General features: G+C 38.8%; 1 protein-coding gene across 1 annotated transcript in view; it reads right to left on the bottom strand.

The window, feature by feature from the left end:
* Positions 1-419: 419 nt before the first annotated feature.
* PTCHD4 (patched domain containing 4) overlaps positions 420-26,520 on the bottom strand; it is a 51,554-nt gene continuing 25,453 nt past the window's right edge. The window contains exon 2 of the mRNA XM_022582079.2: positions 420-1,135. Within this exon, the coding sequence (XP_022437787.2) occupies positions 632-1,135 (504 nt within the window). The 3' untranslated portion in view covers positions 420-631. The remainder of the gene's footprint in view (positions 1,136-26,520) is intronic.

Below are 26,520 nucleotides of genomic sequence, written 5' to 3'. Positions count from 1 at the left end.
ATTTTCTAGACCGTTTAAGTATGTCTGGGAAAAATGTACAAAAAAGTATAATCTTTACTGAAGATACTCATGAATTGTTTTCAACAGACACCAAAAAGTTAGAGGCCACATCTTTAAGTGGCTGCAGAAAAATTTTAAATAGAGGTGAGGAAATGGAGTATATTCTCTGCAAAAACTTTGAAATGAATTAATAAACAAAGTCTAATGAAGGTCTTTGAAATTAGAACCTATCGGTGGCTCTCACAATTTTCATCCCGTGATATCCACTCTTCATCACCATCAGTTTGAGGATGCAACACTAATATGAACCACAAAAATCTGTGTGAAACAGGTATTGGACCTCCTTAACTTCGTACCCCATGATCTTTAACCTATAATTTTTGAAGATGCTGAGTAGAAGCTTACAATAGTTTGTACTTTAAAAACACTGGACAGCATTAAAGTCCCTGGCATAAATGAGGTGCCTTGGTCAGCCTAAAATTTACTGAAAAAGGCCTAATCAGGTAAAACAGACAGCACCCCAGGTAAAATTTCACAACATCACACAGACATACCAATGCAAAATTAAAACAGATTTCCACCTGAGAATTCAAGAAATGTACTACCTTGCCCCAAACCGGTAAGAAGCCGATTACCACAAGGATGGATAGTTACCCATGGCAAAGAACGGGATTCCCAGCAGGGTGGAGTTGTACTTTCCGTCGGTGATGAAGAAGATCCCAGCTGCGGTGATGACGGAGATGCACACGGTGAGCACCCCCAGGAGGCCCAGGAAGGGCTTGCCGCGCAAGCAGTCCTTCATGGAGCTGGAGAGGGTGGCTGTGGTCAGGATCAGCACAAGGCTCACGAGGACCTGGCTTCTGGCCAGGATGCTGGTCTTATGAAAGTCTCTCCAGAGGCTGAAGGATGCTAAGGAGTATAGCTGGAGGTCCCGGTGCTCCTCCTGGAGCTTCCTCATAAGCTTACAGAACTCATTCTCCCACTTCTCCCCTATGAGGTCTTGGGTGGCAGAGCCATAGGTCTGGAGGTAGTAGGTGATTTGAATGGCTCTGGCTGACTTGACCCGCTGGTCCTTGCTGTTTGGCACTTCCACTACCCCGCCCAGTTGGTGTCCAATAAAACTGTTCCTCCCATCCTTGAAAACAGAAAAAGGGGAGGCTGAAGTTACCAGAGGGATGCGCATTCCAGAGAACAGAGTCTTACTCTAAGTGAAGGGGCACAAAAGGCAGAGGTAGACTCCAGCGACTGTGGAACTGATGTGGGTGGAGTGGCATGTTAGGATTTTATACTCAACTCTTTGGAGCTCCATGGGATACCATGCAAAATGATCGGAATTAAAAAGGATGCAAAGAGCGTTGTGAAGTTATACAAGACTTGCCACATGCATAGGAAAATGTACATACATATTATTTCGATCTCATCCATACCCTCATTCTCACCATTTCCTTCTGTAACAATCTATTATAACTCCTTTATGCAGGATCAAGTTTAATCATCCAGTTTCAGCCAAAAGTGAAGCATGGCATGAGTTAACAACTTTTCAAAAATTAAAATAATAATGTGTTTAATAAATACATGCTAAACTTTCTAGGGTTAACACACACACATACTAACACACACACACACACCTACACTAACACACACACACCTACATTAACACACACACACCTACACTAACACACACAACACACACAAACATTACAAACATCCATTGTTCTTTGTACTCTGGGGGTACAGCTGTGTACTGCAGAACAAGTAGAATACTGGGGTTTTTTTTACAAATAATTTAATAGTATTGACATGTTTTCTAAATATAATGTGAGCACCTGTTCACTCACTACAACATTCCCTTTAAATACCTGCTCCAGTTGTAGGTTGACCAGAAAGCACAGTGGACAAACCCCCCAAATGAGACTAAGATTTCAGGTGGGGTTGTCAAAAGTCATCTCAATTTCAGGATTTCACATGAAGTAGAGTAGACAAGATCGTAAGAGTAGGGTTTATAAGAGGGGCAATCACTCTTCTTTAAGGAAGACGAAAGGTGGACACTGAGCTGCTTAAACAGATTCAGAGCAGTAATTCTCAACCGTGTGCCTTAACACTCAGAAAGAAATCCCTGACAGCCATCGCCGAATTTGCCGCATCTGTCATGTACTCCAATGGCAATTTTTGTCAGATGGAATATCGAACCCAGTGGCAGGTTGCAGGATGGAGTCTGGTTCTGAAAAGGTGCATCAGGTCCCAGAAGAGACACAGGCACAAAGGTAAATGTATGCCATGAACAGCTTATGTGTTCGCTACATCAGGCAAGACATGACATGTATCTCGTGAGGATTTAAAAGTGTAGAGTCAGAACAGGAAACAGAAAGGTAGTACAGAAGGGCAACAAACCCAACTGTGTGGTAACCACGGTTGTTTTCACAGAACCGTGGGGCGCTGTGTACTCAAGAGACACGTGTAACAAGTACTGTGGACTTAGTACCAGACACCTATATCTGGGGTACTTTTTGTATTTGCATCAAAGCTGCCCTAGTACTTAAGAATGTGTTGAAACTCAAAAAGCTTGAGAAATTTACAGAGCGTACAAATATTGTTAGTAGGGACCATCAAGAATTGCAAGAAAGAAATTTTATAGTCACTCTATATACCCATTTTCCCCCTACATGTTAAATAAAAAGTCTTTCTATTTAATTCAACCTGACTAACTCTAAATGAACGATATATTTCTCAATAAGAATTTAATTTGAGGGGTTTTTCCCCGTTGCTTGGGGTTTCTCCCACTCCCCATGGCATCTTTGTAATGTTCCTATCTTTTTTCCTTATAAAAAATCAAACTGAAATTCTGACTGTAGGTTCCCAAGGCTCTGTCTTGATTAAATTCTCTGGGGTCCCCCAGTGAGCTGCAGGTGGAAAGGTGGGGCAGCTTTGAGTAAGGAGGTGGAAATTCTGCCCTATCACTGAGAGACTGTGATGTATGATTTTCACTCTTTCAATACAGGTCAAATTGCTCCTCAGTTGGGCTTGTTTATTTTTGTTTAAGCTTGGTGTAAGTTTTAGCTCCACCCTTGTTCCCACTTCTTTGAAATCCTATCTGTGATGTTGGCATATTTTGGATTAAGATTACACTAGACAGAAGAGACTGAAAAAAAGGATAAAGTTTGTTTTTTTCTCTACCATCCTCTAATCTCTACATATACCTCTCTTCATCTGGCTTCCTACTGTTCCCAGACACTTATACCATCTCTTACTTTTCCCATACTTAGGGAAGTAGTCTCTAAAAAATAACCTGTGATTAGTTAAATACACCTCAGGGTGAATTCACTGAGTCAAATATTATGGAGTGTTTATTATATACCAGGCTTTCTTCTAGGCACAGGGAAATTACCAGCGAGCAAGATAGGGAAGCTGCCAGCTCTCAATAAGCACACACTCTAATAGAGGAGACAGGAAAGCAGCAATTAAATGATTAACGAAGATTATTTCAGATAGAAATAGTAGGAGAAGATAAAATAGGACTAAGTGCTGGGCAGGAGGTGTCTAGGTTAGATGGTGTGTTCAAAGTGTCCTCTAGAGCTAAGCCCTCTGTGAGGACGTAAACTTGGCCATAGAAGAACAGAGGAAAGCACCAGGCAGAGGGGGAGTAGTGCAAAGGCCTTGAGGTGAAAATTCACGTGGTGGGCTCAAGGAGCAGGAAGAAAGGCCAGAACAGCAGCAGCAGAGTTCAGGAAAAAAGGGGGAGGAGACAAGGCCTGAGGGCTTGGCCAGCAATAGGCCATGCAGGGCCTGTCAGGCCTGGCAAGGAGTTCTTATTTTACTCCTAGTGCAAACAGAAGCCAGTGAAAGGTTTTAGGTGCAGGAATGATGTGCTCTCATTCAGAACTGTCCAAACAGGCTCTGGCTTCAATGTGAATATATTGAGGGAGAGCAGAAGTGGACCCAAGGATATGAATTAGAGACTTAAATTCATCTTATGTTAATGATGCCAGTTCAATTCATAGAATGATAGAGCTGAAAAATGTCTTCAATATTATGTAAACATTTATACTCAGATACTTATATCCCTCATTTTATAGATGAGAAAAACTGAAACCTACAAGGGGAAATGAACCAGCCAAGGGTTTCTTATCCAGTTACTGAGAAATGCAGACTATATGTGCATGATGCCAGGTCACAGGATTCAGTGCTCTCTCCATTAATCCCTCCTGACTCCTTATAATATATCCAGGGAAGTTCTGCTCAGAGGATAATTACAGTATATGTTATATTCATTCTTTGTTTCTCCTACATAGAAGCACCTATGGGCTGGGAACTAATGAACTCTTCCACCACAAAATAGGAGAATAATCTCTAACAAATAATGTATAAAAGTGTATTTCCCAAGACTATACTGAGTAAGGCTGATTGGGGCAATGGTTTGTACAAGATGTTCATTCAACAGAGCTTTCGAATGTCCAAAGACCTTGTTTATTTTATCCTGGTGCGTGGAGTAGGGCAGATTAAGAGAGAGAAATGCATTCGATTTGTTACATTCATTTACACATAATGAGACAAAAGCCTATCTTTTATGAAGTCATTTTTGTAAGAAATGGAAATTAGACAATTTCAAAATGGGGGTGGTGGTGGTGAGCAGCTAGCTAAACCCAGTGTAGACCAGCCATTTAAAAAATCTATATTTTGCCTTGTTTGAGATTTTGACTTTTGTCCAGACATATTATCAGCACCCTCTTTGATCCACCATAATCTCCAAATGAGGCCTGAGGGATGCATAAATCTTTGTTCTGCTGCTAACAATCCCTCAGAAATTTTGCGGTATGTGGGCCTCTCACTGTTGTGGCCTCTCCCGCTGCGGAGCACAGGCTCTGTACACGCAGGCTCAGCAGCCAGGGCTCATGGGCCCAGCCACTCCGCGGCATGTGGGGTCTTCCCGGACCGGGGCACGAACCCGTGTCCCCTGCCTTGGCAGGCGGACTCTCAACCACTGCGCCACCAGGGAAGCCCCCTCAGAAATCTTTTTGATGACAGAAATGAGTAAAGACAGACAGAACTGCACTTACGTGAATAAATAACTTTAAAAATATTTCCTTTTTCAAATAATAGGAAGTACAAGTCCTCTTCCACTTTTATTGCACAAGCAAGCATGTGCCATAAGCTAGTGAATAGACAGGGGGACTTAGGGGGTACCTGGAAAAAGGATTTGCATGTATCATGGCCTGGAGGCAAAGAACGGCACATGATGTTCAAAGAACTGAAGGAAGTGATGGGATTGGAGGCTACAAAAAGAAGCAGGGCCTCTGCTGTAAAGGCCATGGAAGCTTTATTAAAAGAGCTGGACTTATTGTCCTGCAATAGGAAACCACTGGTGAGTTCTAAGCAGGGGAATGACATGATTTACTTTTTGGAGTGCTCTCTCATTGCACTGTGGAAAATGATTTAGGGAGTCAGGGTGACTCTAAACGAAGGAGGTCAGTTAGGAACTCCCTGCAGTATTTCAGGTTCTTAATGCAGCATGAAAAAAATGTCAGCCCAGGCCGTTGCTGGTAGGTGAATTGTTCCAAGGTGAATCAACAGAGTTACAGGTCATGATACTATCTCACCACCATGAAGCACCTCATCACATCAACTCTCCAGGAGCAGTGATGCCAGAAAAAAAAATCTTATATTCTTTAGGTCTTATTTTGTTTATGGTTACTACTCTGTAACTTTTACAATGACTCCCACCCAATCCATACCTCCACAGTGGAAAAGGAAATTAAACTCTTAGAGATTAAGATCAAAGAATAAATTCTCCAAGAGATAGGAGAGGAAAGAGACATGAATGTCATAAACTATTGTGCAGAGAAAAAAATTACTCAATGATGCTTTGAAGTTGTAGGAGAGAAAGTGTCATATCTGCTCAATATATGTGCTAGGTTGACATTCAGAGATTTTCTGTGCAAGATAATCTGGCAGCACGGCTCCTGTCCAGAATAATTGTACTTTTGATCTCATCAATTTTCGATGAGGTCAACACTGCAAGGATATTGGAAATCTGTAGATGGTCAGTTGTCTTTTATTGCTGAAAAGAAAGACTGCTATGTATGGTAGATAATGACATTTCTAAAGGAATGGTACAATTTGTTCTTGTTTGCTTGTTTGTTTAAATAAGATTTATTTCTTGTATTTATTTCCTAACATATCTTTGTTTTATTCTCAATATCGACTGTACACACAAAGTAGGATTAAATAAAATCATCAGCTATCTTGAATTTCCTCTCTAGAGCTTCATGTTTAGTAGAAACAAGCAAATAATGCGAAAGCAAGTTCCTATAAGGTACTTAGTTTAAAAAAAAGAATCAAAAGCATTTTAAAAATGAACACTTTAAAGCATTAAAATGCCCTAATAAAGAATAAATTAAATTTCTTATGTCACATTACTAAGCTAGAATAGTGCAGGGGTGTATTTTTTATTTTTTTCAAAGAGGAAGGTTAAAAAAAGTAAAGTTTCTGTGTTGCTGCAACGAAATAAGGGCTTCAGCCAATGAGACTACAAGTTTAATCAAGCACTCTAGCATATTAATTTTTAACACGTGTGGCAGACTCAGTTCCAGAACGGAAGAACTTTATTTGCATTACCCTGGGTAACTTTCCCGGCCACTCTCTGAGGAAGTGCTATTCTGAAATAACCTCAGGTCACCATCCAGAGCACAGGGGCCTTGCGAGAGGAAGTAATATAAGGTTACACAGCTAACTGGCAGAGCCAATTACCTCATTCTTGTTTATAACTTCAATGCTCTTGTTCTTAACACAACTGCACATATGTTTGAATAATCTGTGAATATACTTTAAATGAAAGGAAGTACAAGGTAGCAGTTTTGTACACAGACTCAAGAGGCTACTGTCACGCTTACAGCCCAGCGTCAACACTGACCAGCTGTGGGAGTCTCCTTAGCTCTCCGCACGTCAGCTTTATTATTGGTTAAAATAAGAATCATAAGGCATTGTGAGGATCAAGTGTGTTAATACATATAAAACACTTAGAATAGCAGTCAGAAAATGTTGGATATTATTAGTGTCATAAATTAAATATTGGAATGATACTGTTTATTTACTTAGCCATCTAGTTATTACTTCCACATTTCCCAGCAACTGTCGGTAAATGTGATGGAAAGCACACAGGGTCCAGGGTCCAGACTGGTTTTAAGCTCCAGGTCTGCTGCTCTACAGTAGGGTGACAGAGGACAAAATGCTTGACTTCTCAGACTGCCAACTGGTTCATCTCCAAAATAAAAGGTTCGGCTTAAATTATCTCTAAAGGTTTCATTAGCTCTGTATTTAATGATCCGTCCATGGTAAAGTCATTAGACATTACAAAGTAGGCTAGAGAAATCTGCCCTGAGGAAAAAAAATAATTAAGAAGAAAAGAGAAATGCAAGGTGACCCATGTTCATTTCCATAGAAACAAGAAGCTTTTTATCTTCTTTTAAATCTGGACCCAGTAGCTTTTTCTTCTCTTTGAGTAATTTCCAGAGAGAATTTTTCTCAAATGGAAAAAGATCAAGACTTTGCCCCATTTTACCTACATGTAAATCATTTCTCAGTAGCCCAGATGAATTCATTTATTTCTTAGATAGTAAAATTCATGTTTTCTTCAGATCGCTATTTCATGAAACCTGAAGAATGAATCACGGAGGATTCATCTTCTCCACTGTACTGGTTTACTTACCACATAATAGGATAAATGCATTTAATTTCTCCTCAACTCATACAAAATCTTCACACAAATATATACGTAATGTGTGGAAGCAGAGTTGATATCTACATTAAATGTGAAGCATATAACAATGACCTTTTTATTTCTTTGTAACTTGTATCAGTGACCCTATCCCAAAAATTTCCATTAAAAGCAATATTGCTGTTTTAAATGAGTCTTTCACAACGTGAGCACAATGATCACTCAGGGCAAGTATTCCATATTAAAGATTTAAGTTTGATGCTGGTCTACACAAAGGAAGCGGCCATCGCTCACACAGGAGCATTTGAGGAATAGAGAAAGCTTCCTTCAGGAGAGGGATTGAAAGTCTGCCATTATAGCTTTTGCTTTGGGCTAAGAAACTCCCGAAAAGACTAGTTTACGACCACATGCTTTATAAGGAATGTGACACCTGAGCCATTAGCATCTCTAAGTGAACAGTTGATCAGAATAACGAACTAGAGGCAAACCTGTGTAGAGCTCAAAACATCCTCAAGAAGGCGAAAGTTAGGGAAGATCAAAGGAGTGGGTATGGCAGGCAGGAGTGTGGTGAATCTGTGGGGTACCCAAGGACATGACACACAGGTGGGAATAGGCAAGAAGAGCAGAGTCATTCATTCATTCCAGAAATATTCCAGAAATATTCAGCGAACACATGTTCTATGACAGCCAGCTATTAAGGATAGAGTAGTGAACAGCTATAGTTGTTATCCTCAAAGAGCCTAAGGCTCTGGGGTACAGTGGGAGGTGGTGGAAGATAAGTAAGCAGGCAGGCATTTATATATATATATAAATGATACTGGTTAACCCAAGATGTTAAGGTAGCACTGAGATGGAATCACTAACCTAGCAGGGACTAAGAAGGCTTCCCAAAGAAGGTAGCATCTAAGGTGAGACCTGAAACATGAGTAACAATTATCCAAGTGAGGATGGGGGATTTGGTTGGTGAACGTGGGGGGGATGGTCTTCCAGGCAGAGGGAACAGCATGTGCAAAGGCCAAGAAAGAAGAGTAAGCATACTGTGCTCCTGGGACTTTGATAATGATTGGAATATACAGTGGGGGCAAGAAAGGGTGATGCAGAGATGGGTACAGGTAATGAGTAGGGAGATTTGTTTGTTCAAAAGCTCTCTTTGACTGCAATGTGAAAAATAAACTTTAGGTGTGCCTTGGGGATGGAGATGGACACTAGAGAAGGGCCATGGGATCTTTTTTTTTTTGCCTTCCTCACAGCATTATCTAATCCAAGACTTAACTAACTGATTGAATGAGCATCCAAAAAACGATTTTTCGGATTTTATAGAATGCACACTGTTCTTTTTTTTTTTTAACCAGGATTTGGCAGCTAAGCTTTTTTTTTTTTAAGATTTGATTTTATTTATTTTTGGCTGCATTGGGTCTTCGTTGCTGAGTGCCTAGGAAGGCAAATTGTTAGTCTATGTGTAGAAAGCAAGGTAAGGACAAATAAATGGAAGATAAGGTCTCTTCCTTGGAAGAGTTTATAACTTTGTACAGAAACAAAAGCCTTTTAGATGACAGGAAAATAAAGCTGCATAGAGCATTAGAACTCAGGAGACACTGCTGAAGAATCGTAACTGCTGAGGGCTGCAAAATTATATACATATAGCATGAACTCAACCACGTAAAACTAATTATGCACATATAAATATTCAAAGGAAATTATCAACATTTTAACACTGGCTCTTATTCAGTATAAAATTATAGGTCATGTCTGCCTCTTTGGTTAATCAGGCTATTTTATATTACCTTTTTAAAAAGCCTATTGACTCATCAACAAAAATAATAAAAATAAGTGTGTTAAGAGAACTGAATAAAGGCTAGATAGGAGTGAGAGGGATAAATTAGGTAGGACTTTGAATCAAATTTCACTCAAACAGGCAGTTGGGAGAGGAGGGAAGGCCAAGAATCAAGACTCCCTTAGTCCCAGGCTCAAGTTCTAAGCAGTCTGCATTGTGGCTTCCAAGTAAACTTGAGTTTCAGTGGTTCATTCTTCCTCATGAAGGACTGTGGTTTTGCCCATCGAGACATAATGAACGACAGTATTCGACTTAGAGTAACAGCAGATTCCCAGCTTCTAAGGGTAGGGTAAAACACTAACACACACTCAACTCTCCAGCTGATCTGGCCTTGCCCTTGGCTAAATGGTGTTTTCTTCTCAGAAAAAAAAGATCATGGAGACCTTTGTAGCTCAATGTCATTTTCCTTGTTCTGAACTTGAGTTCTGAAAAGGTCCTCATGAGGTTCTTTTTAATTTTTGTCTTTATACCTTTCCTTCCCATGTGGTTTTTCTTTAATCTGAAAACAAAGGCCAAATTATTTGACCAATCAAATGAAAAATAATTTTTGAGGATTTGTGATGCATAAAACATCACGATAGGCAAAAGCTGATTTCTTTCTTTCTTAAATTATCCAGATAATTGTAATCACAGAGGTCTGGATTATGAGACTGATTTAAACTTCCAGGAGATAGGCCATTAATTTAGGCGGTTTGGAAACAGTGTTGCCATTTATGAACTCCATTTTTCTAATTTCTATTTTTCTTTGCTTTCCAAGATTGTATCAAATTTTCATTCAAAGGGGCCTCTTCTGATAACTAATATGTGTTGTCTTTTTCCATTGTTATTTGTTTTATCACTCCAACAAGACTTCCAATTTCAGTGAAGTTAGGAAATGAAGGTGGGACCTTTTTCCAGCTAAAGGAAACTAATTTGGGACACATATCTCAAGGAAATGTAGAGAAACTGACATACTGTAAAAGAAGAAATCAATGGCATAGCTTTTATTTGCAGTTGTGGGTGAGGTTACCTGTGTCTTAATACTTTGATAAAACGAAGGTGACACCCTAGTTTCTCTACTGAAGATGAATCAGATCTTAATATCTCATTGGCTTCTATGAACATCCTCCCTCCTCTTTCTCCATCCATCTCCTTTCTCCCCCCAATCCTGTCTCTCTCTTTCTCCTGCTCTCTTTCTTTTTTTCACTCTTTCTCCCCTCCTCTCTGACCTTTTCCCCTCCTTTTCCTCCCCTCCCCCTCCCATCTCTGTCCTTCCTTTATTTGAAACACAACTACTGCAAAGCCACAGTGAGGGATAATTATTGAACTATGTCAGTAAAATGCCAGATAAAGAATACAGCACTTGCTTAAGTCCATTTTATCTTCACTAAATTACCTTTTCTTTTTAATATCTAAAAGGACAGACAAGCTTTGAAAATACTGTGTGTGATATACATTCTAATGAGATCCATATAATTGTTCTTTACTACTACCAAGCCATTCAGCCTCAAAGATATTAAAATAACTGAAAGCCTTTCGATAAAGCCAAGAAAGTAAGAATTAAACTTTTAAAATGCCTGAATGAAAAATTAACTCAAAAGCAAAGTGCGTTCTGTTTTTTTTTTTGCTTGATAATTTAACCTACTGCAAAAGATTATCCAAAAATCTTCAAAGATTTAGAAAATAAACTTCCACTTTTATTTTCTGGTTGTTTGTTGCCTTTCTGGTTGTTTTTGTTTAAGGTTAATATTAAAGTTCGTTTGCAGTCACTTACAAATGCTTGTTGGATATAGGAAAAAAGTGACTCATAAAGTTAAGTATATTAAGCAAGAGAATAAGTTCTGTCTAATGGCCGTAGACTCCAGTTTCAGTAAGGCAGATAAAACTTAGAGATTAATTCATGGAACACTTACATGCATGTGTTTTTAGTTTTATACCTATGTGAGGCTTTTTCATTAATAATATTCACAAACTAAAATCTTTAATTTGATTGCATATCCCTTTTTTGGTTTGGAACACATGGTAACCTGAATAAGTTAGATGGTAGAAAGTTATGGTGGGTAAAAGCATATATATGATGCATAATCCTAGAAGGTTTGACAATTGATTTACTTAGATTTTTAGGCAAGAGAGAAAAATATTAAGACAGTCTCATTATAATGAAAGTAATCATCACTGTAAATTCACTCTTCAAAATTAGGCCAATTTTAAGTGGGCCAACCCACATTCCAGCCTTTGGGAGTTTAACTGCCTTCACTACATAAACATGATTGCTGTTTCTCCTAGCCACACATAAATAACCCTCTTCACTGTGTCAGTTCTTATATCACCTAGCCCTATTTCATGGAGTCTGGAGACAAGGCTTCTAATCAAAATTGCAATCCTGTTTTAGGCTGGTTTCAATTTGCTTCTGAGTTTTCCAAAAGAGTGCCAAGTTTCAGCAGCCCGATTTCTCATAATTTGACAATCAATATATTTTTTCTTTCAACAAATCACTACCCTTCTTTTCAAACTATAAAACATTAGTAGAGAGAATTCTTCCAAAGCTGCTCTTACAAACTGTTAAGAAATGGACTGAGATACCCTCCCCATTCTTCAGAGGAAAGACCTACAACACATACTACAGGTCCCGTGACCTGGTTGCCGGGAAGGTGATGCAAAACCACTTTGGTATCACAGGCCATGTGGCTGACAAGAGCAGCTTGGCTTTAAAGTCTGAAGAACTTGGGTTTGAATGCTGATTTGGCCACTTAAAACCAGTGTGATTTTTAAAAAGTTACTCAGGTTCTCTGAGCCTCCTTTTTCAGTTATGAAATAGGACTGTCTAGCTCATAAGCTTTATTATGAGAAATGTTTTATGATATTGGAAGAGGGATGGCACTCTGTATGCTATTTTGTAGGAGCTCTATCAACAGTTATGATCAATTACAAAATGATGGTTGAGGGATTCAGTGATCTTAATATGAATTAAAAACAGACTATGGCCCTTGGCACCAAAAACATTCCATCAACCCTCAGCCTACACTGCAGATACAGAAAGTTTCCAGGGCTCCCTAAGTAGGAGATGTTTAGCTAAAAGGAGGAACAAAAGATTCTGTCTGTTCCAATCCTGGGCGTCCACTCGCCATATGACGGAGAGCTTGCTCCCAGTTCAATGCAGGTTCAGAAGACAAACTGTACCTGGTATTTTTAGGGGAAACCTAGAAGAGTTGGTTCAAAATTCTTTTCAGTATACTCTAAGTGATCATCTGGACAGAGGATTTCTCTAATACAGAAAACAATTTAATACCAAAGCAAATTTTCTGAGTCAACTGAGCTCATGAATTTTACCCTCCTTCACTGTGGGGTTCCCAGGATTCACCGGGTTCAGACATTGAGTCAGGCCCATGTGTCAGCAGTGCCCTATGCTTTTATTCTAGGCACCAAACAGGTGGGGCTTCTGGATGTGACCAGCTCCATGGTGAAAAGAGGGCCTGCTGCAGCTCTATGGCTTTCTTTGCAGCCAAGACTATGATGGAAATAAGAATCAAACTTCCTGATTCCACAGTACAGAGGGCCCCCACTGAAAGTTCCTGTAACTAAAAGCACCTGGTGAAATCATGCAGGAGCCTCACATAGCTTCCCTATTTTATTACCTGTCTTTAAATTTCATAAATAAAATGGCAGCAGGCAAAAGCCAGATGAGGTGACCCTACACTCACGTGGTTTCATTTTGTGTTTGCTGACGTGCTATCTGAGCACCCTACTGGATTGTTCCAAGGAATATAATTTCATCAAAATAATTGCAGTAAACTTTGATTTTAATATACTTGTTTCAGTACAAGGTCTCCTGCTTGCTACAGATATTCAATGTTCTCTCCGATATTCTATAACACATCACACGCATCACTGACGTTTGCTCAAAGGATGCTCTAAGAACACTGTGTCTAATGCAGTGTCAATATAAATTCAGTGTAATTCATCTTCCCCATTGATCGCAGATATCTTCATTCAAATGAGTTGATTACATCAAAGTGAAGAGAAGGAAAAAAATGCAGAGTGAGAAATGCAAATACAAAAAGGGGACACACAGACGTTGCTTTCAACTTACACTCAACAAAGAACTAGTTTTTTTAAAGCACCCGCTACAAATGAAGCTATTTTACAGACACAAAAACATAAAGGGCTGGTTCGTTGTCCTTAAGAACGCTCACTGTCACTTTCCCTCACTGCAACGCAGGTTAATTCCCTATGATTTTGCAAGTAGTGAGAGCATTCGCTATCACTGTGTCAGGCCTCCTTAGGAATAAGGTGAGAGGCTTTCTTTTTTACAGAGGTTATGTAAAGAAAACAATCTAACATCTTTCATTTACATGCAAGTACTTTGTGGAAGCAGGGTTAACTTGGTAAGTGGGTGTCTGATTTGGCTAAAAAGATCAAGGCTATTTGAAGCCACTGCAATCAGGGGAGACTTTTCAAATGCACACTGCTATGTCAAAGGGCTGTTAAAAACAACGATAATAACACACACACCAAAAACAACACTCCCTCAGAACTGTGGCTGGTAGCTGTCTGCACCACACTGGAGCTGTTTACAAGGAAATACGGAGTGAGGTTCTAAAGGAATAAAATGGCACTCAGGACGGAGCTACCCAGTTTGGAATAAGAAAGGACTCCCGGTGTGAAAGGGCAATGAGGCCCACCATCCCTTCAATAGCAGCGTGAGCAATGATGTTTGTTATTGATCGTCTAGGACGGAAAAGAAGGATGATCCCGAGGGAGACATCAGAAGCGACATGGGTACTGCCCGAAGGAACTGGGAATAGTTGCCATTGAAAACCTTTAAAACTAGAAGTGACCCGGTGAGATATATGTGCTACAAGTGCCCTCTGGTAGCAATATGATGGATGGTCTGAAATGCCTGTGTGTATATGTCAGGATTTTAGAACAATATTGACAGGGGGTGGTAGATAAGTTAATTCCAGGAGAAATCCAGGTGAGAAATAATGAATCCCTAAATGGAGCAAGTGACAACAGAGAGAAGAGAGAATGAGCTAATAAAGAGAAATTTAAGAAGCACAATGGATAGAACTTGGTGCCTGACTGAATGTGAGAAATAAAGGAAAGGTGGGGAGAAGCAGGTGGTGATTCCAAAGTACTGGCTTAGGAGCCCTGTAGACGACAGCGGCACTTCCTGAGCTGCAGACCACATTTGTGTGGGATGAGTGGAACAGGGATTGAGCTCTATATGTTGAGTTTTAAGTACCCGAAAAACATCAAGGTGGAGATACTTAGAAACAAGTGAAATTATGAGTAGCGTGTTTAAGAGAGGGTAGAGATGAACACTTCAAAGGTATTACACAGCTAACAGACTGCAGGAAGACTGGAAGTTATGGTGAGATTCCATAGGCTGAGAAAAATAAGGTCAGGAAAATTCATAAAAAGGCAAAATAATGCAGAAAACTGGCAACACTTCTTGTAGAGTCTATACTGATGAAACATTTCACCATCCCTGATGGGAAAATATATATTAAACAAATGAGGAATTATAATGGATGGCAACACATTTCCTGACACTTATTTAATTATCTCAAAATAAATTTTTATAGTACATGGGTTTACAATAAGCTCATATGTCCCAATTCATTGAAATGAAAGTCGTTCAGATCCAAAGAACAGTCTTCAGTTGCAATATTTTTTCAGAGGCTTAATAGGAAGTTCTCGCCAGTCAAGTGAAGTTGCATCCTGTTCAACCTTTTGGGATGAAGGATTTGCCTTTTAATGAGAAATTTGCATTTCATTATTACGATGTACCCTCTGTCCTTGACTTGGTTATTATCCACAAAAGCAGGGACTTCTTTGGATCATATGCTTAGCATACAGTAATGACAGATTCTAAAAATTTAACTCAGATATTCTTTAAAAAGCAGTTAAAAGAAAACGGCTATGAAAAACACTACACTCTCCTCTGCTGTGTGCAACACAAAGAAAATCCTTAGAGGTGACCTCACAAATTTCCTGTTTCACAGGCAGGCATCTGTGAAGACTGAACAAGTCAGGAAAAGAGTTCTGTTAGGTCAGGTCATTGAATATGATAAGAAGTATTGTAAAGGGGTATTTGATCACTCAGGGCCACATGAGTCAGCAGTATACTTTACACAAGGAAATAGCTGTGTGTGGGGGGGGGGCAGGGAGGGGAGAGGGATCCAAAATTCTAATTTAATTTGCCATAGCAAACCTTCAATAGACAGACATTAGATTACATAATAAAGAAATAAGAAAAATGAGCTCTATTTATGAAGCAATAGAATATTTGCATTAAGAATAATTTTAGCAACTTACTAATTATCTGTTTATAATTAAATAATAAAACGGACAGATTTTCAAGCTGGATCAATGTGACCATTAAAGCCACAATATTTCTGAGGAAAACTCAGAACTGTCTGAGATAACTTATCTGCAAGAGAATTTTTTTTTATCAGTGGTAAATAAAAAGTTAGAACTGATATAAAACATTTCAAGAAATTTAAATTGGAAGAAAGCTCTTTCCTCTGAAGTCTTGTGATACTTTCTGGATTGCTCCTATGGCATTTATAATTATCATATGGTATTTTCAGTATGTTTGTTCTCCCCTTTTTTTACTGGAAATTCCCCGGAGGCAGAATAAATGTTTTTGTTTTGTATAACTGCCTACAATAGAGTAGCTCCTCAAAACTCAGCTATTGATCCAAGAGTGATATGTGCCTTATCCACTAAAAACTTTCCTTTTTGAACTGTGTGGAGACTTGTAATACTAGATCACAATAGAGGAGAAGGGCAGGACATTACATTTGCAGGCAGATGGATGGGATCCAGGTAATTCATGGCTTTCTCTTTATGTCAGAATGGTAGCTGGACCAGTACCAACAACATTCACATGGTTTCTGCCTTCTCTCAAATCTCTTTTCCATTGATTTCCACAGCCTTGCTTTGACCTCTTCTTTGGGCCTGAAACTCTTACCACGAGGTGCTATTGTTGTGTGTTACACAACAAAGGGGGTGGGGGCAACATTCCCCAGAAAATCACCCTTAGAATATTAATTCCGGATGGGAATGGTTACCTTGGATACTGCTTCTTTCTCAGGTCAACCCAGAACAACAATCTGTTACCTTGGAAGGCACAGAGCAAGGGCCTGAAAGAACGACCAATTAGACAAACAGGTTTTAATGAGTCAAACAGCTGGCACCGCTTGAGGAATCGTGGGCCCTGAGGGACACTGTAGGAAACCCTGGGCTACCGGATGTTGGAGAAAAGAAGCAGCTTGAGCATACTGTACCCTTTTGACTAAAATTAGCTGTGGGATTTCTTTAGTGTGACAGATGCAATAGTCATTTGTATTTTATAAAAATACAAAAGCAAAGAAACCTCACAGGTGCACAGGCCCTAAAATGGTAGGTTTTAAGCAAACAGATTTAGACCTGAATGATGGCACATTTGGATAAGAAGAGCTGTCTACGGGAAGTTATGATTAGGTGACTGGGTACAGTTGCCAAGGTAGATCCTGAGAGGTGGGGCTTCTGGGTATGGGTCTCCCCAAAAGGGACTAGAATCAAGGTATAGATATAAAGATGAGGGGTTAACTGTACTGCATTCTCTTACTTTCCTCAGAAAAACAGTGAAGATTACTTAGAGAGTTTTGGGTAACATCTTACAGAACAAAGCTGAGGGTGGGAAGGCATTCAAAAATGTTTATATTCTCTGGTTTCAGAGAACTGTAGTACCATTACTATTCGAATGGAGATTTGAAATATTAACACACACTTGAAAAGTGTAACAGGGAGAGTGTTGGGGCGGGAGAAGACGTGTCTTCTGGCTAATTGTTCTCCACTCCTCTGCTGCTCTTTCCCTTCTGAGTCTTGGCATCCTGTGCACTTCTTCAGCCAGTCTGTCTCTCAAGACCTAATTACTGCAGGCACCATCTCTTATCAGAATAAACTCCCTTTGTAATCACTGAAAATGTTGCTTTTCACTCAATCTTCTCACTCCCAAAACAATGATTAGAAGATAAAATGCCTTGAAGAATTGAGTAATAATAAAATGCTAGTTAAAGATATCGGGGCCAAAAAAAAAAAAAAAAGATATAGGGGCAGTGAGCTGAGTTATCAGGCACAGTGAAGTACCTCCCTTTCCAGAATGGCTGTTGCACACATTCTGCATTTACCATCCCCCAAAAGAAGAAGACACATTTCTCAAAGAATGGAACCCCTTCGTCATAATGCTCTACTGTTCTTGTATGATGAAATGTATATCAAATGCAAAATTAACTGCTTTTTCCTTACTTTTCTTCTTTAAATAATCTTTTTTTGTTATCATCTGTGTGGTAGATAAATAATGACCTCTTCATTTTTCAGAGAAATATGTGATATTTGAAATATGCTTTTTCCTAATACATATAATATTCTGTTGAAACACATACTTAGAAGATGGCAACACCTGAATCCACTCAGGTGGATTCAACAACTCAAACTCTGTAATAACAAAGTATGAAGATGAGTTGGGTCACTGTGAATTAGGAAAATCAATCCTTCAGAAGATTCTAATATTTCCCTCGACTGCAGTGACTTCCAAAATGTTTCCCTGGACCCAGAAGCATCAATATCACCTGGGAATTTGGTAGAAATGCAAATTCTCTAAATTCTGATTCTCTGAATCAAAACCTCAGAGAGTAGGGCCCAGTCATGTTTTGTTTTGTTTTGATTTTTATTGGAGTATAGTTGATTTACAATGTTGTGTCAGTTTCCGCTGTACAGCAAAGTGAATCAGTTTTACATATACATATATCCACTCTTTTAGATTTTCTTCCCATATAGATAATTCTTTTTTTCAGTCATGTTTGCTTTAATAAGCCCTTAGGTGAGTCTAATGCACACTTGAGTTTGAGAACCACTGCCCTGGAAGAATTTCTTTCTCCTGTGCTTGCAATGTTAGCCTGATGGTGATGAGTCAAACTTCATACGAGAAACACGGTAAGAAGTTTTTTTTTTGGCTCCTAAGACATCAAGAATGTGTATGTTAGCAGAGAGATGGTTAAAAGAAGGGAACCAAGAGGGATACAATTTAAGGAGAGAGGTTATGCTAACAAGACAGACTGAGGCTCATGAGCAGTGAGGAGAAAAGGTAAAAGCACTAAAGTGAGAAAGTAAGAAAGTACTTAGTGATGGCATGTTATACTGAAGAAACACAGAGGTATAGGGACTTCCCTGGCAGTCAAGTGGTTAAAGACTTCACCTTCTAATGCAGAGGGTGTGGGTTCGATCCCTGGTCAGGGAGCTAAAGATCCCACACGCCTCACGGCCAAAAGATCAAAACATAAAACAGAGGCAATATTGTAACAAATTCAATAAAGACTTTAAAGATGGTCCACATCAAAAAAAAAAAATCTTTAAAATAAAAAAAAAAACACCACAGAGGTACACAAAGTCTAGAAGTCAAGGGTCCTTTTCTCATAAAGGAAGTATACACAGATCTGTGTCTTTTTCGTCTCTTCTTTTTAAAATATCTCCTTCTGATTAAGCTTGGGCTTAATCAGACATGCACTGTGAACTTCAGAAAGGATTTCAAGGATTTAAAGAAAAAGTTGACATAATCTATGCTGTGCAACTCCATAACAGAAAAAGAAAGCTCAGAAGTTGGAAAAGTCTTTAAAAATACCAGTTAGACTATGCAAACAGAAGTAACTGCACTGAGGAAAGAAAAGGGAAGAAACCTACAAAAAACGAGGCGGCACAGAATGCTCTCCAGTGATTTTAACTTTTAAACAAAGAAGTCCAAATAATCAAAAGAAGGAGACAATTTAAAAGAACATCATGAATCTATAAGAATAGTTTTCTAAAGGCTAAATTTAAAGTAAGCCACCAAAGGCTAAAGGTAAGAAAAGAGTTCTTTTTGTTTGTGGTTGTTAATGTTTGACTTGTTTTGTTTTTCTTTGTTTGGAGGAAGAAGATCAGAGAACAAATAGGCTCACTGCTTTGGGCTAGTAATGTAACTCTTGGTGGCTAACCAAAAAGAAAAGAAAGTGAAGAATAAAACTAGTACTTAGGTTCTGTCTTCTCTTTCCATGAGAATGAAGGGGTACGAAGAATATAGGGAAAAAGGAATTGAAGCTGAGTAAGGGATAGAAGCTGATGAAAACATTGTTGAATGGTGGTTTTAAGGGATCTGTTTCCTGAGCTGGGTTAATTACCACCCAAGAGAACAGGAGCTGCCAACAGTGTTGTTGATGCAGCCACAGGAACGATGTGAGATCAGAAGCCGGGAAATGGGCAAATGTAATTTGGGCTTTAAAAAAAGGAAAGAAAGTGAATTTCTCACCTGCCTCTCTAAGGATTGATGTTGATTTGAAGCCTAATATTTCAGGTAGTAGTAGGTGAACAATTAAGATAAGAGGTAGTGTTAATAAAATGCTGATTCGAGTTTTTGTTTTTTGTTTTTTTTTAAAGCAAAAACAGTCACAGACAGATATGTAAGAATTACAGAGGACCTCGTGCACTGGTCTCTACCAAAGCAGCATCTGAAAACCTCTCTTTTGGGCAATGACAGGATTCTCACTTATCCTTCTGGTAAATATGAATGTTAATGACAGGACCACTTTGGAGAACTCTTGGCATCATCAGTTAAAGTTGGAGATGCAGAGACTCCATGACTCTGGGATTCCTCTCTCAGCTAGGTAGCCTGGACCAACTTCGCACACAAGTACCAGGAGACATGTACACAAATGTTCATGGTGGTATTGTCCATAATGGCTCCAAAGAGCAAACAACACAAACAATAACATTAGAATAACTTGTGAAATTAGTGGTCAATGAAATACCACAATAGCAATGAAAAGAAACCAATTACAGCTAAACAAATAAACATGGATAAATCACACAAATATAAAGTTGAGTAAAATTAGCAAGGAACACATACCATAAAATTCCATTTATATAATGCTCAAAAGGGGTGAAAGAGAATCATATTATTTAAGAATGTATACTTAAATGAAAAAACTATAAAGGAAAACAAGGAAAGAGATTATCATAAAAGTCATACTTCTAGTGGTTATTACCACTCGAGGGAAGGAAAGGGAGTGATGGGGGAAAGCTCCACAGGAAGGCTGACTACTGGCAGTGATTTATGTCTTAAATCTGCTTATGCTTACATGCTGTTTGCTTTATGATTACCCTTTAAACTATATACGTCTCTACATATTCTTCCTTGTGTATGATATATTGCACAACTAAAATGCTAGAGAAAATGTTTCTTGTGATGTTATTGTAAAAAAGATGAAGAAAAATATTTGTGGTGATGATATTTAATTAGACGAATCTGTTTTACTGGGCAGGATGCTGATTTAATCACTGATATCGTGCTAGACTTGAGAGAGTTTTTCAGAGGTGCACTGAAGAGTTCTGTCTTCAACCTTGTTCAATACTTCAGTGAACACTGTTTATCAGGGACTCAAATGAAAACATAAGACATGCATATCAGACTTGAAGCTTACATAGGGTGGGTAATGGACCTGGCCAGTGTTTCTCCAACTTTTGTGTGCACAGGAATCTCCTGGGGATCTTGTAGAAATGCAGGTCCTGATTAAGCAAGTCTGACATGGAGTCTGAGGTTCTGCCTTTCTAACATGCTCCACGGGGTGACGATGCTGTGGGTCAGCGGGTGTCATTTTGAGTAGCAAGAGAATAAGGCAATTTTTAAGATCCTTCCCAATCCTGAAATTTAATGATGGTGCGATTCTAATTCTTAATTTAGGTGCACGCACAAGTCAATCTCGTACTGCTGAGACCATGCCACTCACGGGATAATCAGGGTGGCTTACCAAGCCAATCAGTCTGATTGCCCTCTTTTCCCAACACCCTTTCTCACGTTTTTACGTAAATCCTCCATCTTTATTTACGATGGTTCTGTTTTCACCCATTCTGAAATGCAGCCATGAATCCCTGGAAAGATTCATCCTAAGTCTTTCCTTATAGCGCACGTAGCAGCCACCATGGCCCGGAGGCAATTCCCTCCTTCCCTCACTGGCACCTCTACTGGGAGTACGTCAGGTGTCTCAGGGGAGTCAGAGAGGAAGGAAAAATGATCAAGCATGTCTTGCTTTCTAACTTTCATAATGAGTGAGTTATAATGATTAGTTATAAATCTGAGGGTCAACAGGATGGTTCTACATTGTGAACAATGAATGTCTCACAGCATGGAAACTTTATAACATGGAAAAGAGTGCGTTTAAAGTAAGGAAGAAAAAATAAAACCTACTTATTAAGTTTGTACTGTATGCCAGATACATTGTTAGGTGCTTTCCTACGCTTTAATTCTCTCCACAACTCTGTGAAATGAGTATTCTTATTAATCACATTTTATAGAGAAAAGCCAAGTGGCTGCCCAAAGCAACACATCTCATGATAGATGGAGTAAAAATGAGAATTGTCTAACTTCCAAGGTAGTGGCCCTTTTTGACCCACCACCCTGCCTCACTGCAGCTTCTAAAAAGGGGCAAAATGTCATTCTGGTGAAGCATAAATGAGAGGTACCATGCACTTTAGGTTATTCAGAAATATCTTGAAAATTGCATCTTTGATATATATATATATATATATATATATATATATATATATATATATTATAAACCCATGGTGATGATCATGGCAGGTGTCCCTTCTGAATATCATGTTTTAACTAAATCCAAATATCAATTCATTATGTGTCAATTACCAGGTTGTTTTTTTTTTAATTATCACAGTGAGATGAGCTTTGTTTAAAAACTGGTTCCTAGGGAATTTCCTGGCAGTCCAGTGTTTAGGGCTCCACACTTCCACTGCAGGGGTCACGGGTTTGATCCCTGGTCAGGAAACTAAGATCCTAAAAGCCGTGCTGTGCAGCCAAAAAGAAACCAAAAAAAAACAAAAACAAAAAGCAAAAAAAATTGGTTCCTAGGGAAACCAGCAGTGACAAGTTCAATTTAGTGAGTAAACTGATTCATACCACAGAGTAGAGAGGAAGCAGGTCTCTATCCAGTTGAGAATCTAATTGGACTCTCAATTTTCATAATAGAATATCAACTCTGCTACTACCTCCTCTGGTTTCCAAAGGTATTCACTCTCCCATACTTAGGAATATAGGACATTGGTTCTAAAGTCCCCTGTCAAAGCATGCAACTTTAAACACTCTGAAATCCAACTCTTACCAAATGTTTAGCTAAATAAAGTAACACTTGGTAAAGATTGCCTAGGAGACATGTTGCCCACCAACTCTGTTGAACTTATTAAAAATCTCTCCTTGGTACCAGTAAGAATATGGGAGGTCTACACATCTAGCCCTTGCAGAGTTTCCATCATTAAAATGTTTTAATACTATGCTTTCAATTTTTATCACAGGTTACTGAAAGCCACAACTACATACAATTTCCTTCTGTGCTTGCCAAAAATGTCACTGGGGTTATTGTCCAGGATATCAGTTCTTCAAGATTCAGTGATGGGAAAACTGATAGAATTATATTCTTCCTGTTGAGAGGGTCATGCTGTTTTTAGTTGTATCTCCTAGCATCCAGAAAACTGATCTAAATTTGAAGTTGAAACTAAGTAACCATTTGACCACAGATGCTAGCAAATGTGTAGCATCAATAACATTTTAATTTTCTTCTTTCTTCTGTTTTCATTATGTTTTCAAAAGCCATCTGAAATTATTTGTGAATATTTATGACTAGTAAAAAATTTCAATGTGTTTAGATTGCTGCAAGAAAGGGCAATACACTGTAAAGTTCCTTTTGATTGGTATAGCTTAAGACATACCCAGAAACGTACTGACACATTGATTAGAATCTTGGTGCTCAAGGTCATAGCTGTGGGAACCAAGCAGACTGGTCTTCTCTTAAAGTCACAATCTATGTATGGCAGGGACATTAACCAATGATATGTTGCTAGGTATAAACACTTTCTTCCCTTCTAATTGATTAACTCCAAGAAAATAGGAAAAAAACCCTCACTCCTCACTCTTTCTTTAATGTTTTTGCGTATTAACACCACCCATGTTGAGCAATTTTTAACTCTAATTTAGGGGCTTCCTACCTGGGAGTAGAGTAAGAATGGCTCCAGATAGCTTCCTATCAGGCAATGTGCAGAAAGGCAAACACCTGAACCTGGACTTAGAAGACGTATGTTTGAGTTCACTCTTTCCTAGCTCTGTGTCCTTGGAGAAATCACTTCCTTCCAGGAATCTTAGTTATTTGAATTTTAAATGAGGATGCTAATGCAAATACAATTCAATACAATAGAAATACAAGCTCCAACCTATGTCCGGGCTAGAGGACCCCCTGCTCCCTATAAAACATGTCCTTCATAGGGACGGAAAAGTGTGATAGAAATATCAGCTCCGCATTCTGGACAGAGAAATGGAAACTGACTAGAAGAATGAGAACAAGGGCCCTTTTCAACCAAGTCACTGACCCAATCTTCTTTTTCTGGATGCTGCTTGCTGGAAGCTCTTTCAGGCAACTTCCCAGGCCATTGCACTGCAGTTTCTTCTTTCCTAGTTTTCTACCCTGCAGTTCTATTCTGCAGTTTCTAGGTCTTGCCTTAGTCAAAACACAGGCAGACATCTGATGCTATGGACACTTAATACATATTACATCAATAAAATGATTAATCAGAAAAAACTGCCAACAAAATCCAGCACCATAAACAGTTGCCTGTATTTTCTCATTTGCTTAATTTTTACCCAAGGAATAGTGGCCAAAAAGAAAGCCTGCCAAATTGCTGCCTACACTGATTTCTGATGAATATCAGTAGTCTTGGGTCTAGTTCCTCAGCTAAGGTATCAAATATATTTGTTGGGTTTCTACTGTGTACCAAACTGAGGGATGGGCAGTATTAGTGACTAAGTTGAAAATATGAGGGAACAAATATTAGAGTTGGGACAAATCAGAGAAACACAAGTACAATTTTAAAAAGGACTGAAGGTATAAGCAAACCCACATTTTAAAAAATATTCACTGCTAGGGAGGCATGAACAGTAGATAAATATGCACAAGCACTATTTGTCTTTAAATTTTCTTTCATTTCAATAAATTTCTGTGTCAATCCCAAGCCTTCCCAGAGTGGTTTTCCAACAACTACAATTTCCTGATCCAAACTGTTCTTTTAGTATCTATAACAATATGAGTAATGTCCAGAAGCCAATCTGAGGCATACACCTCACAGAATCCATTCCCTACCAAAGTATTTAATTATTCTTTTCACGCTAAGAGGCAGCATTTTGTGACGCCCAAAATCAAAAGACTCTGACGTGAAGTGTCTAGATTTTATTTCCTCACTTTTTTCATCTTAGTCTCAAAGTCTTGCCTCAAGCATACTTGCACTTTCTGTACACTGCTTCACCCTTAGTTTAAGTCATTAGAGTGATAGCATATTGCAGGCTTGCTGTAAAGCATGCTTTATAATGGCATGGTGCAGCTATGATCTCAAGCTCAAAACGTTATCACTCCTTAAATTCAAAGGTGTCCAATGCTTGCTGTTCTCACTATGCATGTCTCTAAGAAATGTCACCAGAAATAGTTGCCAAGCTCATAACAATATTCAAAAATAAAAAACGTGCTTCCAGATGATGCCAAGTATTTATGAAAGTGAAGCTGTCTGCCTCCTTGAGGGCATAAAGCTTATCAGATGCACTGTAGCAGTTACATGAAACTTGTGGATCTAAGGATGAGATGCTATTTAACCAGAGGCAGAAGCAGAGAGTTTGCAGGCTTAGACCCCTGATCCAAAATCTAAAGTAAAATTGTCTTCAATATGTGAGAATTTGAATGCAAAAACTCAGGGGTTTGAGGGGAAGGAGAGGAGAAAGGAATAAGATGGGGAACCTCACTTTTCTCAGTTGAAACTGATTGCAAGGCCCAGTATAAGTCAATGTTTTGAGGCCTTTCCCAAGGAGAGTTTAATGTTGCTATTTTATGTATTTTCATTAATATTTTAATTTTTGTACTTGCATCCTGAGGCATTTTCATGAAGGGAGCAATTTTGGGTATGCAAGAAGAAAAATATGACATTTCATTTTCCCTGCTGCAGGAAAGTTTTAATACACCACAAAGATATTCTCATGTCATCAGGGACTAGACCCTTCTCACCTATCCTTTCAGTGTCCACAAATGGTCTCTAAATTGAACCAAGTTTGTAATACAAACCTGCAATACATCTGTCTAATTCTCTTTGTAGATTTCAGTCTTCCTAGTCTAAGTGCAGTTCTAGATGCTGCATTCTGAAGACTGAAAGAAAACACAGACTTACAAACCAGATTTGCAGTGGGGGTGTCTGACACTCAGCACAAGAAACCATTGTTAATCATTTTGAAAAAACAGCTTTAAAAGAAAATCTAAACTAGGGGTTAGCAAACTACAGCCCACCAACCAAATCCAGCCCTTGCCAGTTTTTATAAGAAAAGTTTAAGCGGTACATAGTCATCCTCATTTCTTTATGCATTTTCTGGAATTTTACAGAAAAGCTTGCTGACACCTGGTCTAGAGCACGCAAAACAGATAGCTGTATGTTCCAATTTTATTTACTCCCATGTTTCGTTGTGCTTAGAATACCTTTTTATTGAAATGAGTGACATGCATTTTGAAAATGAAGCAACAGAGGAATTTTTAGGTTTAAATTTCCAAATATTTCTGACACACATTCCAAATGACAAAGTCCTCAAAATCTTGTCAAACAGCATCTTACGAACTGAAATACTACTGGACTTTAATACAACACCACCATAAGATTTGGAGGCTGCAATTCTAAGCAACATTTGCAAACAGAATTTATATGTTGATGTTTCCACACCAAACCTTCAAAAGACTATGCAATTCAACACATTACAGAATATGCTCCATTCCTTATTAAAATTATATCTGCTACCTATTTCTCCTGACCTCTGCCCACAGCCTTTCCATCTCTGCCACGATGGTTTACTATATGTTGTCAACTCTGCTTATCATTCCTACATCAATCA

This window comes from Delphinapterus leucas, chromosome 10 (genome assembly GCF_059928025.1).
Source record: "Delphinapterus leucas isolate spDelLeu-1000000601 "Yukka" chromosome 10, BTC_Dleu_Yukka2, whole genome shotgun sequence".
Lineage (NCBI taxonomy): Eukaryota > Metazoa > Chordata > Mammalia > Artiodactyla > Monodontidae > Delphinapterus > Delphinapterus leucas.
The sequence above is the reverse complement of the archived record's forward strand: the minus strand, read 5'-3'. Positions and strand labels throughout refer to the sequence as shown.